The sequence below is a fragment of the Pelodiscus sinensis genome, chromosome 1 (assembly GCF_052426305.1).
Source record: "Pelodiscus sinensis isolate ZL-2025 chromosome 1, ASM5242630v1, whole genome shotgun sequence".
NCBI classification, from domain to species: Eukaryota; Metazoa; Chordata; order Testudines; family Trionychidae; genus Pelodiscus; species Pelodiscus sinensis.
In genome coordinates this window covers 302,867,234-302,882,752 of record NC_143052.1, presented here as the reverse complement: position 1 = coordinate 302,882,752, position 15,519 = coordinate 302,867,234, and the positions used below count along the sequence as shown (strand labels likewise).

Here is a 15,519-nt window from a genome sequence, read left to right as displayed (position 1 = left end):
CATCATACTCCATTATGAGCTAATGGCAACCTCTCTCCCTTCAAGAGTAAAGGTACGCTTGGTTAGAACACAAACTGTATTGATAGCCTTGCTGCGAGAGATTTCTTTACTGGAAATTTGTAAAAGTGGAAATCTCTTCACACTTTCACAAGACATGCCATGGTGCAGGCATCTACAGCTGATGCAGCTTTGGCAGAGCAGTTCTCCAATTAGTGTCAGAACAGAGGTCCTTACACGCTTTTCCTCACTGAATACTGCTTGTGAATCAACAGTGGAATACACACAGGGGCCATCACTCAAAGAAATATTACTTGTCTTTAAGAACTCCGTTTACTGTAAGATATGTGGTTCCTATTGGTGTTGCACTATACACACACCCTCTTTTCCTTTTGCTGCACATCATTGTCTAAGTTTATTTGTTGTAGAAAGGTACTGGAGAGGCAGTCGGATGGTCCTCACTTACGCTGATTGTCTCTTATTCCCTTGGTTTGGAATATAAGGAGGACTATAGCTTTGGGGCACTTAAACAGACTTTCTTGCAAGGATCTTCTGATGTCAGACACATGGAATACAGGCATTCCTGCTGGTTGTGGTATATTTTTGAAACTGTACATTAGAATAACTTTTTCAAACTACAGGTTTACTCTCTGCATTTGGTGCACTAATTACACAGCTTTTGTTTTCTGTTGCTGAATTTTGCATTGTCTAACAGATAACGTATAACTTGTATAGTTCTGATAATTGAAATTAGGTTTATTGCATAATGATTTTTCAGGAACCAAGACTAAAAAGGATATCTTTTCCATTATAAAGTTATTTGTAAACTTTTGTCTGATGTCTCTTGACTAAACAGTGGTAGAAAGCTGAAGCTAGCAGAGAGATGGAGTTTGTCCGATGCTTTTCAGAGGGTTGTTGAAAATCTGTTTTGATTTTATAGTTTATATTTTCACAAATTTTTAAACTATCAGTTATAAATAAAAGCTTTACTTCAGTGCAACTACTTATTTTAGGTCCTGATTCAGCAAGGTAGAGGTTGGATCTCCCTGGTCCTGCACCCTCGGGACCTGACCGATCCTGAATGAGGGATTTTGCCAGACCAGGGGAGGTCACATCTAGCCCCTCTACTACCGAATCCCCCAGCCCTGGACCGGCCTCCTGGCTGTTCTCCCCCAACAGCCACAGTGCCCTGCCTTTTTCCTCCCCTTCCCCCCTACCTTCCCTGCTAAGCTAGGCAGCCAAGCTCCCTGTGCACCAGACTCCTGGACGTGTTGGCCAGCCTGCTGAGATGAGCTGGGTTCCTGGATGTGTTTGACAGCCCCACTGTGGCATGCTGGGCTCCTGGACACACTGGGCGGCCCTGCTGCAGCATACTGGGCTCCTAGCCCAGTTGAACAGCCCCACTAGCAGCTGCGAATATTGCCAGACCAGTGAGTCCTGGTTAACAGAGGTTCAACCTGTACTAAAATGTGCTTAAGTTTATGTGCAGTCTCATTGAAGTCAATGAGAATAATGCTCAGGCATTTAAAATTAGGCACATGCTTTTCAATGGGGCCTTAAAAGGCTTAAAGGCTTACAGCATGGGTTCCCAAATGGGGGGGGGGAGGTGAAGAAATTCCGGGGGGGCCCGAGGTGACCCAGCTTCCCCCCCAAGTTTTGCTGCTATTTGAGGGTTTTCAAAAATCAAAAAGGGGGCATGATGCCAAAAAGTTTGGGAACCACTGGCTTACAAGTTAAACATTGATAGAAATGTAGCCGTGTTAGTCTGGTGTAGCTGAAGCAAAATGCAGGACAATGTAGCACTTTAAAGACTAACAAGATGGTTTATTAGATGATGAGCTTTCGTGGGCCAGACCCACTTCCTCAGATCAAAAAAAAGTTAAACATTAACATTCCTCTTGTCCTATCAGGGATTTTCTGCCCTTCAGGATATATTCAGTTGAATCTTAGTAAGTTCTTTTAGGGAGTGGGAGTAATCTTTCTTTTCTATAGAAAAGGAAGAATTTTAGGGTTTACTGATTGATTTTTTTCATAAACTCTAATTTTTGTGTAATGCTAAAAAAATTCTCTTTTTGTATTTTATTTTTTTACAGGATGAGTGTTACCAAGTTAGACAAATATTTGCTCAGAAACTCCACAAAGGCCTTTCTAGACTACGGCTTCCATTGGAATATATGGCCATTTGTGCACTATGTGCAAAAGACCCAGTGAAGGAAAGAAGAGCACATGCTAGGCAGTGCCTTGTCAAAAACATAAATGTGAGAAGAGAATATCTGAAGCAGCATGCAGCCGTGAGTGGTAAGAAAAAAAAATAGAAGTAATTCTCAGTAAATGAAAACACAAGTTTGTTAGCTTTTATGCAGACCTGACTAGGTGGGTATTTGCTGAATATTTCAATAAATTAAAAATAACTCTAAATTTTGTAATATTGCATACTTCTTCGAGTGATTGATCATGTGCATTCCAATATAGGTGTGCGCTCGCAGTGTGCACGCATCGTCGGAAGATTTTCCCTCAGCAGTACCTTTAGAGCCAGCAGGGAGCCCCCTACAGCGGTGCTGGTATATCAGTGCATATATACCCTGCTGGCTCCCTCCCCACTCCAGTTCCTTCTTACTGCCATGAGGGTCGGTCCTTGGATCAACCTCAGCTCTCCTAGAGTTGTGCTTTCACTTGCTAATTCTCCATTATTTATCTGCGTACTTCAGTTAAGTACCTGTGAACTCTCCTTAAAGACTCTCTTTGTTGTTCTCTTCACCCAACCGAGGCGCTTCCGTGCACCTGCGGCGGGGCATGCCGGGCCATCAGGACTTCAAGCCCTGTAAGAAGTGTGAAAAGCCCATGCCCTGCAGTGACACACACTCCTCCTGCCTGAAGTGTTTGGGGGAATCGCACATAACATCAGCATGCAAAATCTGCAAGGCCTTCAAGCCCAGGACTAAGCAAGAGTGCGTCTCGCCTCCGGGCACTCCTAATGGAGTCAGCTTTACGGCCGGCACTGGGCACAGAAAGCGCACTGGCCTTGGTGCGGGACACGTCGACGCGTCGCCCTTCTGCGGCACTGCGCAGGGCTAGGCGCCGATCCCACTCGCCAGCACTGCCTAGGAAGAGGCGAATGGACGGGGCAGGTCTCCGATTGGGCACGTACCCTCCGTGCACTCCTCGGTGGGGCAAGTGGCACCTGACATCTCGCGTCCTGGGCCCTTGAGGTCAGACGCTTATCTGTCCTGGCAGAGAGTCAGTAGCTCCCCAGAGGCGATAGAGGCGGCTAGTGTCCTCATCGAGTCGTCCCCATCACCTCCCCCTGCGGAGACACCGCCTAGACGGCACGGGGACTCGTGGCACCACTCGCCTCGGGCACTGGGAGCAGCAAGAGGCACATTACCTGGACCTGCAGTCAGCATCGGCCTTGGCACCGGGCCAGGAGACTACGCCGGCACCGCTGTCGGCACCAGCGACACGGCCCCTATTCAGCCTGAGGAGTCGGCACCGGTCATGTCCCTTCCTCCTCCCCCCACCCCGACACCGCAGCAAACCTGAGGCGATGTCCTGCCATGCTCCGTCGCAGTCGATGTCAAAGCCTCTGTGGTCCATGTCGGACTACTCTTCCGACTCTGATGCAGCATCCGCGTGGTCGTCTGGGGCCCCAGGTCGTGCTCCCGGCACCATTCCCGATCACGGTACCATTCCAGGCACTGGTCTCCTCAGCAGCATTGGGGGCAGCCAATCTCGGTACCGGTGCTGCAACAGACATGGCTTCCCCAACTGTCTGGGCAATGGGCTTTCTGGACCCCCTGGGCTTACCACCAGAGCCAGGGCCCTGCGCCGACCTGACTGCCCTCGTCTGTACTAGGGCCTCGGGCTCCTCCGTCGGCTACACCGCTGGTCCGGTCCCCCACCTCAACATGCTCCCTGCCTCCAGGTTAGTCATCCCCGGATCCGGGAAAGTCGAGCCAACTCGGTCGTCATCCTCCCTCTGTGACTACCTCCGAGGGTCAAAGACATGGGGCTGTCCCTATGGGGGAGATTCCAAAGGGGTCGTCATCCTCCTTCCCGGACGAGGCACTAGCTGATGCAGCGCCCTCCATGCCCTCTATGGATGCCAGGGCTCATCAGGACCTCCTCCGCTGACTGGCCCAGAACTTGGGGGTCCAGGCAGATAAAGTGGTCGAGGATGCTGACCCCACCGTCGACATCCTTCAAGTCAACACCCCCGCTAGAGTGGCACTGCCCATAAATAAGACCGTTGCCAAGATCTCGTCCACCCTTTGGCAAATGCCTGCCTCTATCCCACCTACTGATAAGAGTGTTGAGCGAAGATACTTTGTGCCCCCAGACGGTAACGCACATCTGTTCTCGCACCCCCCTCTGGGCTCCATGGTGGTCTAGGCGGTCAACCAGAGGGAGAGGCAGGGGCACCCAGCAGCCACCCCTAAAAGTAAAGATGCCAAAAAGGCTGATCTACTGGGGAGAAAGGTTTATGCATCCAGGGGAATCCAGTACTGGATTGCTAACCAGCAGGTCCTCCTCTCCCGGTATGGCTACAACATCTGGCCAAGATTGCCGACCTGCTCCCCCAGGAATCCCGGGCGGTGTTTAAAGCCCTTCAGGACGAGGGCTGGACCATCTCTCGCGCGGCCTTGCAAGCAGCGCTCAACGTGGCCGACGCCGCCTCCAGGGTTATGGCTCTGGGCGTCGTACTGCGCCGCAGCTCCATGTTGCAGGGTTCTGGTGTACTGTCCGAGGTCCAGAACACCCTCCAGGATCTTCCTTTTGAGGGTACCTTGCTCTTTTCAGAGCACAGACCAGCGCCTTCATGTGCTGAAAGACACGAGGGCCACACTTAAAATCGCTGGGCCTGCACACCCCTGTCACGCGAAGGCGTTCCTTCGTGGGTAGGAGTGCCACTAGGGTGCCTTCCCAAGACCTGTGGTCTGATTTTTCACGCCGCCAGCGCATTTTTCACAGCCGTCATTCTCGTCAGCCTTCTGACTCCGGCCAGGGGCGCTTGAGGGCTTCGTACCAGTCTCCCCTTTTCCATTCAGGGACCACCTATCCCGCTTTATTCAGGCCTGGAGGGCAATTACATCAGACTGCTGGGTCCTGGAAATCGTGGAGTCCCGTTACTCCTTCCCCTTCATTTCGCACCCTCCCTCACAACCCCCCACCCCGTCCCTTTTCAGGGACCCATCTCACAAGTCCCTATTGCAGGAGGAAGTGAACCACCTCCTTGAAATGGGGGCAGTGGAACCTGTCCCCCTTCAACACCAGGGTAGGGGTTTCTTTTCCTGGTACTTCCTGGTCCCGAAAGCAAATGGGGGCTTTCGCCCAATCCTGGACCTCAGGGCTCTGAACTGCTTCATTGCAAAGAGAAAGTTCAAGATGGTGACCCTGGCGGATAATAGATGTTTATTTCCACGTCTCGATTACCCCCTCCCACTGCAGATTTCTACCCTTTGTGGTGGGTCGGGACCATTTCCAATTTATGGCCCTCCTGTTTGGCATATCTACGGCCACCCTGGTTTTTACCAAATGCATGGCAGTGGTGGCCGCAGAACTCAGAAGACGGGGTATCAAAGTATTTCCCTACCTGGACGACTGGCTCCTCCGTGGGGGGGGTCAGAGGCCCAGGTAAGAGACCATGTGGTCTTTCCTAGAACTAGGTCTACTCCTGAACATGGACAAATCCACCCTAATCCCTACACAAACTATAGAGTTTGTGGGAGCCACTTTGGACTCCCCATCCCAGAGGGCTTCCTTACCCAACTCCCTCTTCCTCATCCTGAAAGCGGAGGTCGAGTCACTGCAGAAATTTCCAATGACTACCGCTGGGATTTCCATGCGCCTGCTTGGACTCATGGCCGCCTGCACTTACGTAGTGCAACACGCCAGGCTATGCATGCGCCCCCTGCAGATGTGGCTGGCAAGGGTGCACAGGCCAACCGCCCGCTCTTGGGTCAGAGTAGTGACCATCCTCCTGAGTGTTCTCCGCACGTTGCAGTGATGGACGCGCTGAGAAGTGGTTTGCTCCGGAGACCTGTTCTCCAGGCTGGTCCCATCAATCCAACTCATAACGGACGCGTCGGACACAGGTTGAGGAGCCCACCTCGGGGACCTACACACCCAAGGTACGCGAAGCCTCCTTGCATATCAATATCAGGGAACTCGGAGCAGTCTGCCTTGCCAGTGCGGTTTTCCTTCCCCACCTGAGGGGCAAGTCGATCCCCATTCTGTCGGACAACACAACAGCTGTAGCTTACATAAACAAAGAGGGCGGGACCTGCTCCCCTCACCTGTGCTCCGAGGCACTTCACCTCAGGGAGCTCTGCATCGAGGCGGATATCTACCAGACAGCCTCGTACTTCCTGGGCTCCCAGAATGTCCTGGCGGACAGACTGAGTAGGTCGTTTGCGGGACACAAGTGGTCTCTAAGGTGGGACGTGGCCCAATCCGTCTTCCACACGTTGGGGTTTCCCCACCTGGATCTCTTTGCCACACCCCAGAACACCAAGTGTCCCCAGTACTGTCCCCTCCTGGGACAGGGACGGGGGTGCCTAGGGGATGCTCTCCTTATTCATTGGCAGTGGGGCCTGCTGTACACATTTCCGCTGTTCCCTCTGGTCAACAGGGTGCTGCTGAAGGTAAGGGAATTCGGATCCCTCCTCATTCAACGGGTTCAGGAGGTCCTCCTAGGCAGCAGGAAGCTGTCCACTAGATCCGCTTACCTGGCTAAATGGAAACGCTTCTGTTCCTGGGCATCTCAACAGGGGGTGCACCCAAGATGGGTACCGGTCCCCAGGATCCTGGACTATTTGCTAGACCTTAGGCTTCAGCACCTATTCTCCTCGTCCATTAAGGCCCACCTGGCAACCATATCGGCTTTCTACCCAGGGGAAGAGAGCAAAACACTGTTCGCTAACCCGATGGTGAACAGATTCTTGAAAGGTCTGGATAGACTCTACCCACATGTGCGGGCCCTTATCCCTCAGTGGGACCTAAACCTTGTCCTCTCTAAGCTTATAGGACCCCCCTTTGAGCCAGTGTCTACCTGTTCACTCCTTCACCTGTTTTATAAAGTTTCTCTGCTGGTAGCAATCACATCTGCAAGGCAGGTATCTGAGCATAGGGCACTCGTGTGAGCCCCCTTACATGGTATTTTTTAAGGATAAAGTCAGACTCCGCCCCCATTCAAATCGCTACATTTTGCTTTGTCAGCTCTTAATCAGTCACCATCAGTTGTGTTTAACATCTGTTTATCTGCAAGTTGCTTTTCTTTGTCACCTGACATCAGCATGTTAGTGCCTCCTTCCCAGCCTTTATCTGTAAAGGAGTGCTTGCTCCTAACCCCAAGGCCATTTATATGTCTTGCGCTACTCTGCCTTATAGTGGGCTGAATTGATGGTACCTTGGTACCCCTGGGTTTTCTGGCTTCTTTGACCATCTGGACTCTGAAACTGCTGAGCCTTCAAGTTATCTTTCCAAACACTCCCATTCCACACTCATTCGCTCCACCTCCCCAGGAACTACAGAATTGTTTCACATAGGAAAAAGGATACAATTGCCTTAGTTTAAGGTATCAATCTACTTCCAGTACAAAGCTTCTACTAGTACAAACTTCTAATTATTCATCATATTTTCTTTATAACACAACCTGTATTCTATCCTAAGAGCAACAGTGTGATCATGCTGAATTACAAGGATCCTTCTGATTTCTTTCTGCATTGATATCAGATACAGACATATGCTGTCTGCCTGATGCATCTTTATAAAGGGCCTAGAAGACGGTCTTCCCTGCTAACCAGAGAAGGGTGGCTGGCAGAGTTGTAATTGTTTAACGTTTATTCTCACATTATCCATTAAGCGCATTACATAAGATATTATAAAACTCTCTAGTCTACACCACCACCTTGCTTGCCCAAACACAATATCCCAGAACTTCACTCAGATGCTGTATCTGCTGTCATTGCACCTGATGGCTTGGATGTTGACAGAACTGAGCGCTGTTGTGCCCTACACATTCAGGAAATTTTTGTGTGAAGTAGAAGACTTTGCACCACAAAGACTTACTTGAATCTTGGATTACATACTAGTCCTGAAAGAAACTGGGTTAGCATTTAACTCCCTTAACGTTCACATTGCCACAATATCAGTGTGTCACACTCCAGTTGAGTCAATCTGTCTTTTCATGTCCTGTGGTATCAATTCCTTAAGAGCCTTTTAAATTCTTGTCCTGCAGTCAGAGATGTAATTCATATGTTGGACCTTAGTCTCATCCTTCTAAAGTTTTGGGATCCTGCCTCTGAGCTGCTGTTGAAATACTCAACATGCCAACTTAACCATCAGGATGTCTTTATCATGGCCATTACGTAGGCATGGAGAATCCATGAATGCCAAGTTATTGCAGACAGGACATCTTAAGTGTCCTTTCATAGGAGCAAGGTGGTGAGGAGACCACATCCCAAGTTCACTTCCAGTACTATGATTCTGTGATTATGCCCTTGAAATGACAGTTAAGTCAGACACCTATTCAAGAGATCAGCAGTATGCAATCACCATGTGACTGATACAGCTGAAACTTTGTTTTCGTCATCCAGGAAGGTTACTGCATGCCTGTCACTTATGCTGGAATCCACACCAAAACCTACTTGAAGAAAGAACAGTTGATTACCTTAGAGTAATTGGTTCCTTGAGATGTAGCTACTGTGGGTACTACAGCTTCCCCTCAGTGCCTGGCTTTTGGAGTTCTCCCTAACATGGGGTTTGAACTTTGAGAGAACTTAAGGGTCACTGCTGTCCTGCCTTTTATGCCCTTATACAAGAGAACAGGGGGGGCACATGTCACATGTGGGGCCTTGATAGATACTGTATGTCAAAAAATCAGTTCTTGTAAGAATGAGGCGCAAGTGTACTTGTAGTAGGATCCGTACAAATAGTAATATTTCTTCAAGTGATTGCTATGTCCATTCCATGTAGGTGTGTGCACGCTGTGTGCACACGTTGTCAGAAGATTTTCCCTTAGCAGTGTCAGTTGAGCCAGCAAGGGAGCCCCCCTGAAGTAGTGCAGCTATATCAGCCTGTTGGCCTTACCGCTTGTGATGGTCATTGGAACATGCTTTGCTCTTGCTCTGCACATGCCTCTTAGCAGCTCTTCCTTGTTACTCAGTTTGCTGTTAAAGTTTTCACAGTTAATTGTTTTTTACCTAGTAGTTAATAGTCTGTTAGCAGTTGTTGTGTAGCACTTAACAAATAGTTCTTAGCTGCATGGCTCACTTTGCGTCTCTGGCACATGTAACAGGGCGTACTTGGGCCCCAAGACTTCAAGCTCTGTTAGAAGTGCCAGAAGCCTGTGCCCTGTGGGGACCCCCATGGAGCCTGCTTCAAGTGCATTGGCGAAGCCTACTTATCTGAGGCTTGTAAGATCTGCAAAGGCTTCAAACCACACATTAAACGGGAAAGGGAGTCTCACTTCAAGATATTATCTTCATGGAGGCAGCCTGGCACTGATGTCTGACACAGCACCGGTGACCCAGAGTCGGTGTGGGAGGTACCTAACCATTTGCGCGCCTCTCCACCACCACACAGGCCTTGGCACCAGTTTCAGTCCCTGGTGCTGCAGAAGAGGAGACCTAGCCGGGACAGGTCTCCTTCGAGTCATATGCCCTCTGTGTGTCCTCAGGAGGAACATGTGGCACCAGCGAGCATGGCACCCAGACTATCGCAGTCAGATTGGCACCAGTGTAGCCCACACCAAGACCCTATTCCAGCGGGGTATCTCCCAGAGCCCTCCACTCTGAATGCCTTTGAGGGAGTGAGGAACCTGATTGAGTTGACCTCATCCCTGACCAAGACACTGGGTCTGGCTAAGGAGCGTAACACCTTACTGCACCAGACCTCTACCACAGCACTCAGCACTCTGGCCTTGGAGGAGAGAAGGGATCACTGCTTCACCATGGCACCGTTGTCTTCGACCCCGGCGCCGGGTGTGGTACAGCCCCTGGTGATGGCACCAACCCTGGCCTGTGCTTTGACCCAGGCACTGGTTTCTGAATCAGTGCCTGGGGCTTCATGTGGCACTTAACACTGAGTGGCCTGGCTCCGCCTCCGGCCCTGCCTCCACTTCCCCTTAGGCACTGATGGAAGCCTGAATCTATGGCCTGGTATGTCCTATGTGAGGGGTTGCCAGCTGTGTCTGCCACTAAACCATCCTTGTCAGCATCTGAATACTCAACCAAATCAGAGGCGGAATCGATTTGGTCTTCACGGGGTTTCAAATCAAAGTCGCAGCACCAATCCTACTCCTGCCACCAGTTCTGGCATCACAGTTTGTCAGTGTATCGCACCACCAGTAGTATCCTGGCCACAGCCTACCCCGGAGCTGAGGTGCAACACTCTTGGCCCCCACGGCTCCAGGCCCCAGCTCAGTGGCCTTTTTGCATCCTCAGGCCTGCCACCAAAGTCAGGGTGCAGACCCCTCTAGGCCACAGTTGGTCTACTCTGGGCCCAGGGCTCCTCATCAGCAATTCCACTGACCCGTTCCCCAACATCAGGACAATCTCTTCACCCAGGGCAAGCCTCACCTGGGCCTGTGGCAGAGAGGTGTCCATCTGTCATGCAGCCCTTTACAGGGGCCTTGTCAGCAGCTTCCCAGGCACCCTCGCAGGTTCCTGACCTGGCAGTGATGGGAATGAAGGGGTCATCATCCTCGCCCGACAAGGCCCTTGATGGGGCCCTTCTATGCTTGCTATTGGCTCTAGGTCCCATCAGGACCACCTCCTACATCTGGCCCAGAGTGTGGGGGTACAGGTCGACAGAGTATCGGAGGATTTGGATCCTGTGGTCGACATCTTACAATCCGACACCCCCACCAGAGTTGCCTTACCCATTAACAAGATGGTGAAGATCACAAAGACTCTGGCAAACTCCGGTCTCTATTCCACCAACCAATAAAAAGGCTGAGTGGAGGTACTTTGTACTACAGGAGGGGAACGAACATCTCTTCTCCTACCCGCTCCCAGGGTCCCTGTAAACCAGAGGCAGAGGCAAGGCCAACCGACTGCCATGCCAGAAAATAGGCATGCCAAAAAAATGGACCCTCCTGGGCGGGAAGACCTGTGCCTCAGGAGACTTACAGTTCCACATAGCAAACCATCAGGTCCTGCTGAGTCGCTATGTATGTAATACATGGGCTCCTATGGATTAGTTTGCTGAACTGCTCCCCAGAGACTCCTGATTGGAGTTTAGGTCCCTTTTGGAGGAGGGCAGGACAGCCCACACCATGGCCACAGGACTAGTCTAACTGCAGATCATGGCTGCAGGGATCTGGAGTCACTCCTGAGCTCCAGGCTACTATTCAGGACCTCCCCTTCAAAGGGCCATCCCTGTTGTCTAAATAATATATATAATAATGGAGATTGCCTATCTCCTAGAACTGGAAGGGACCTTGAAAGGTCATCGAGTCCAGTCCCCTGTCTTCACAGCAGGACCAAGTACCATCCCTGACAATTTTTTGTCCCAAATGGCCTCCGCAAGGATTGAACTCTCAACCCTGGGTTTAGCAGGCCAATGCTCAAACCACTGAGCTATCTCTCCCCCTTAAATAGACTGATCAGCACCTGTATGGCCTTAAAGTTACTCGGGCCATCCTAAAGACCCTTGGGACTCACACCCCAGCTCCTCAGAGATATTCCCTCCTGGGTAGGAACCCCGAAGGTCTGCCCAACAGGGCACGAGATTATGGTGAGTAAAGGCCAGAGGGAGAAATGGGACTGGAAGAAATAGGTACTGTTCCCTCCCTGCCTCGAATCAGGGCCAAGGCCCCTCCAACAAGCCCCCAGGGACCCCAGCAAGGCTTTTGAGGGTATACTTGAGAACAACCTATCAGCCTCCCCTTTCAGGTTCTGGGATCGTCTATTCCCTTTCACCAGGCCTGGGATTCCATTATATTGAACCAATAGGTCCTAGAGATGGTGGGGAGGGGATATTCTATCCCCTTCTTTTCGCCTCCGTCCCACTCCCCCTTTCTCCTACCCCATTCCTTTTCAGAGACCCCTTTCATGAGTATTTCCTCCCGGAGGAGGCGCTGCTTCTCCTGAGCCTGGGGGCAGCCGAAGTGGTCGCCCAAGAGTTCATGGGCAGGGGTTTTTACTACTGGTACTTCCTGGTTTCTAAGGTAAAAGGGTTTTTTTGACCCATTCTAGACCTCAGGGAACTAAACACCTTCGTCGCCAAGGCTAAGTTCAAGATTGTGATCCTGGTGTCCACCGTCCCATTCCTAAGTCCCAGAGACTAGTATGCTGCACTCTATCTAAAGGATGCCTACTTACATATTTCCATTGCTCCTCACCACCAGCAGTTCCTCTGCTTTATGGTTGGCCAGGACCATTACCATATCCCTTGGGTGTTCACGAGATGTATGGCTGTAGTTGCCACCATCCTGAGAGAGCAGGGCGTCCAAGTGTTCCCTTACCTTGATGACTGGCTTGTCCAGGGAACCTCGGTGGACCAGGTGCTGGCCCACGTTGCCCTGGTATGAGAACTTTTCTGGGAACTGGGACTTCTACTGAACATGGCCAAGTCTACCCTGGTCCCCACTCAGGTCATAGAGTTTGTGGGCAGTCAGCTGGACTCCATGTGGGCCATGGCCTCCCTGCCCAGGTCACATTTTCTGGATAGCCAAGAAGCCATCATGACCGTGCAGGTGTTCCAGTTACCATGGCCAGGAATTGCATGCATCTGCTGGGACTCATGGCAGCCTGCATTTACGTGATCCAGCATGCCAGGCTTCACATGCACCCGTAACAGTTGTGGCCGGCATGAGTTCACAACCTGTCCTTCCACTGTTGGGACAGAGTGCTGATGTTTCCCCCTGACGTCCTCTGCTCCCTGGATTGGTGGAGCAAGAAGGAGGTGGTCTACGCCGGAGTCCCATTTTCCAGGCGTTGGCCTACCCTTTGGTTGGGACAGATGCCTCTGACACCGGCTGGGAAGCTGATATTGGCAACATGTGGACCCAAGGTATGTGGTCTTGGGAGGACCACTCCCTGCAGATTGTCAGGGAGGTTCGGGCAGTCAGTCTCGTGTGTCTATCCTACTCGACAATATGTCAGTGGTTTTCTACATAAACAGGCAGGGTGGGGCCCATTCCCCTCCCCTGGGTCAGGAAGCCCTCCAGCTTCAGGAGCTGTACAACAGGAGGGTATCCATCCAATTGCCTCCCACCTTCCGGGGTCTCAGGACATTCTGGAAGACCAGGTGAGCAGGTCCTTCTCCAGCCCTCAATGCTCCCTCAGGGGATGTGGCCCTCCAAATTTTCTGCAGATGAGAATTTCCCCTCCTGGACCTGTTTGTGACCTGCCAGAACAGGAAATGTCCCAGATTCTGCTCCCTCCTGGGGCTGGGTTGGGAGTCACTGGGATGTGCGCTCATTAACCCCTGGCCTGAAGGGCTGGTTTATGTGAGGGGCTCTTCCTGTTGGTACACAAGGTGCACCTACGGGTTTGGAAGTTCAGGGCCTCTCTAATTTTCATTACACCAGCGTGGCCCAGAGAGCACTGGTTCATGTGCCTATCCTGCGAGAGGCCTTTAGCTGTCCCATGGGACCCAGATGTGATAACACAGGTCTGTAGGAGGCTCCGCCACCCCAACCTGCGATCCCTGCACCTAATGGCCTGGAAGCTCTGTGGCTGACAGCAGCAGAGCTGCAGTGTTTGGCATGGGTGCAGAAGATGCTGTTAGGAAGTAGGAAACCTTCCAGCCAGTCTCTGTGCAAAGGATCTCTTCATGGATCCTGTCCTGTATCAAGGAGTGTTAGGAGCTGGCCAGGGTGCCAGCTAATCCCCTCATAGATCACTGTACTAGGGCCCAGACCTCCTCTATGGCCTTTGTAGCTCAGGTCCCTATTCTGGACATTTGTAGGACTGCCACGTGGTCTTCAGTCCACACTTTTGCCAATCATTATGCACTCGCCCATGAGGCTAGAGAGGACGAGGCCTTGGGCAGGGCTGTCCTCTGCTCAGTTGAAGGTTAGAACTCTGATCCCGCCTCCTGAGGCTTCTGCTTTCTAGTCAGCTACATAGAATGGACATGAGCAATCACTTGAAGATCAAACAGTTACTTACCTCCGTAATTGTTCTTCGAAATGTGTTGCTCATGTCTATTCCAAATCCTGCCCACCTACCCTACTTCAGAGTAGATCAGTAAGAAGGAACCAAGGGGGTGGAAGGCCAGCAGGGGTATATGTTAGCCTACATAGTGGCGCTACTCCAGGGAGCTCCCCTGCTGGCTCAATGAATACTGCTAAGGGAAAATCTGCTAACGATGTGTGCAGATAACATGCGCACACCTACATGTAATGAATACGAGCAACACATCTTGAAGAACAACAGTTACAGAGGTAAGTAACCATTTTTTCAAAGAAACACCATTTTTAGGGTAAATAGCTGTTCTTTATCTCCCAAACCAGCACTAGCCTTTCTTTTAATGTAGGTTAACTTTTAAATAGTGGTTTGATTTTAATATAAAGGCCACACACAAAAAAAATCTTGAGCTAAAATATAGATTTCTAGCACAACTGTTTTCCTTTTCTTTTTTTATTCTATACTTTCAGAAAAACTATTGTCTCTTCTACCAGAATATGTTGTTCCATATACTATCCACCTTCTGGCACATGATCCAGATTATGTGAAAGTCCAGGATATTGAACAACTTAAGGACATTAAAGAGTAAGATTATTTCCTTTGTATTCTTTTTCCCCCCCCTGAGGATTTCTAAAGCCATGTCTGTGTTGGCCCTTGTGCTGGCAAATATTTTGTCACTTATGGATATGGGAAAAACCCCTCCCTAGTGACATAAATTTTGCAGTATAAACATTTGTTTGTACAGTGCTATGTTGGAGGGAGATGCTCTCCTGCCGACACAGCTACTGCAGCTCATTGAGCTGGTTTTATATTTACAAGAGATTTCTTTCCCATCAAATAACATGGTTACATAAGCGATCTTACAGTGGCACAATTATAAGTGTAAACATGACCTAAGATCTAATTTGTCACATTGGAGATCATTCCTTGATATCTTTATAAGTTACAGATACCATGATTATCTGTCCTGTACATAATTATGAAGAGTAATTTATTTTCTTAAATTAGCATAATAATTACTAAATATTCCTAAAAACTCTGAGGAGAAGTCATGTTAATCTGTAACTTTAAAAATAATGAGCAGTCCTTTGGCACCTTGGAGAGACACAAATATATTGTGAGCTTTTGTGGTAAAACTTCATCTGATGAAGTGGCTTTACTTATGAAAGCTCATGTCATGATATATTTGTTAGTTTCTAAGATGCCATACGACTACTCGTTGTTTTTAAATATTCCTACTTAATAGTGACTATTTAACAACATGGTCTACGGCATTTGTGGACAATTCAGTATCCATAATGCATTTTGCCTGTTCTTGCATTTTGATTATTCCTTCCACTGTCTTTAGAAAACTTGAGGATGAATTCATTCCCTGCAACGAAACTGG

The 15,519-nt window shown here is 49.9% G+C and overlaps 1 protein-coding gene across 4 annotated transcripts in view; it reads left to right on the top strand.

Moving 5' to 3' along the window:
* PDS5B (PDS5 cohesin associated factor B) overlaps positions 1–15,519 on the top strand; it is a 259,503-nt gene that overhangs the window by 206,952 nt on the left and 37,032 nt on the right. For all 4 annotated transcript variants that reach the window (XM_075919194.2, XM_006134210.5, XM_006134209.5 and 1 more), the window contains exons 25-26: positions 2,091–2,295; positions 14,603–14,717. In XM_075919194.2, the coding sequence (XP_075775309.1) occupies positions 2,091–2,295; positions 14,603–14,717 (320 nt within the window). The remainder of the gene's footprint in view (positions 1–2,090; positions 2,296–14,602; positions 14,718–15,519) is intronic.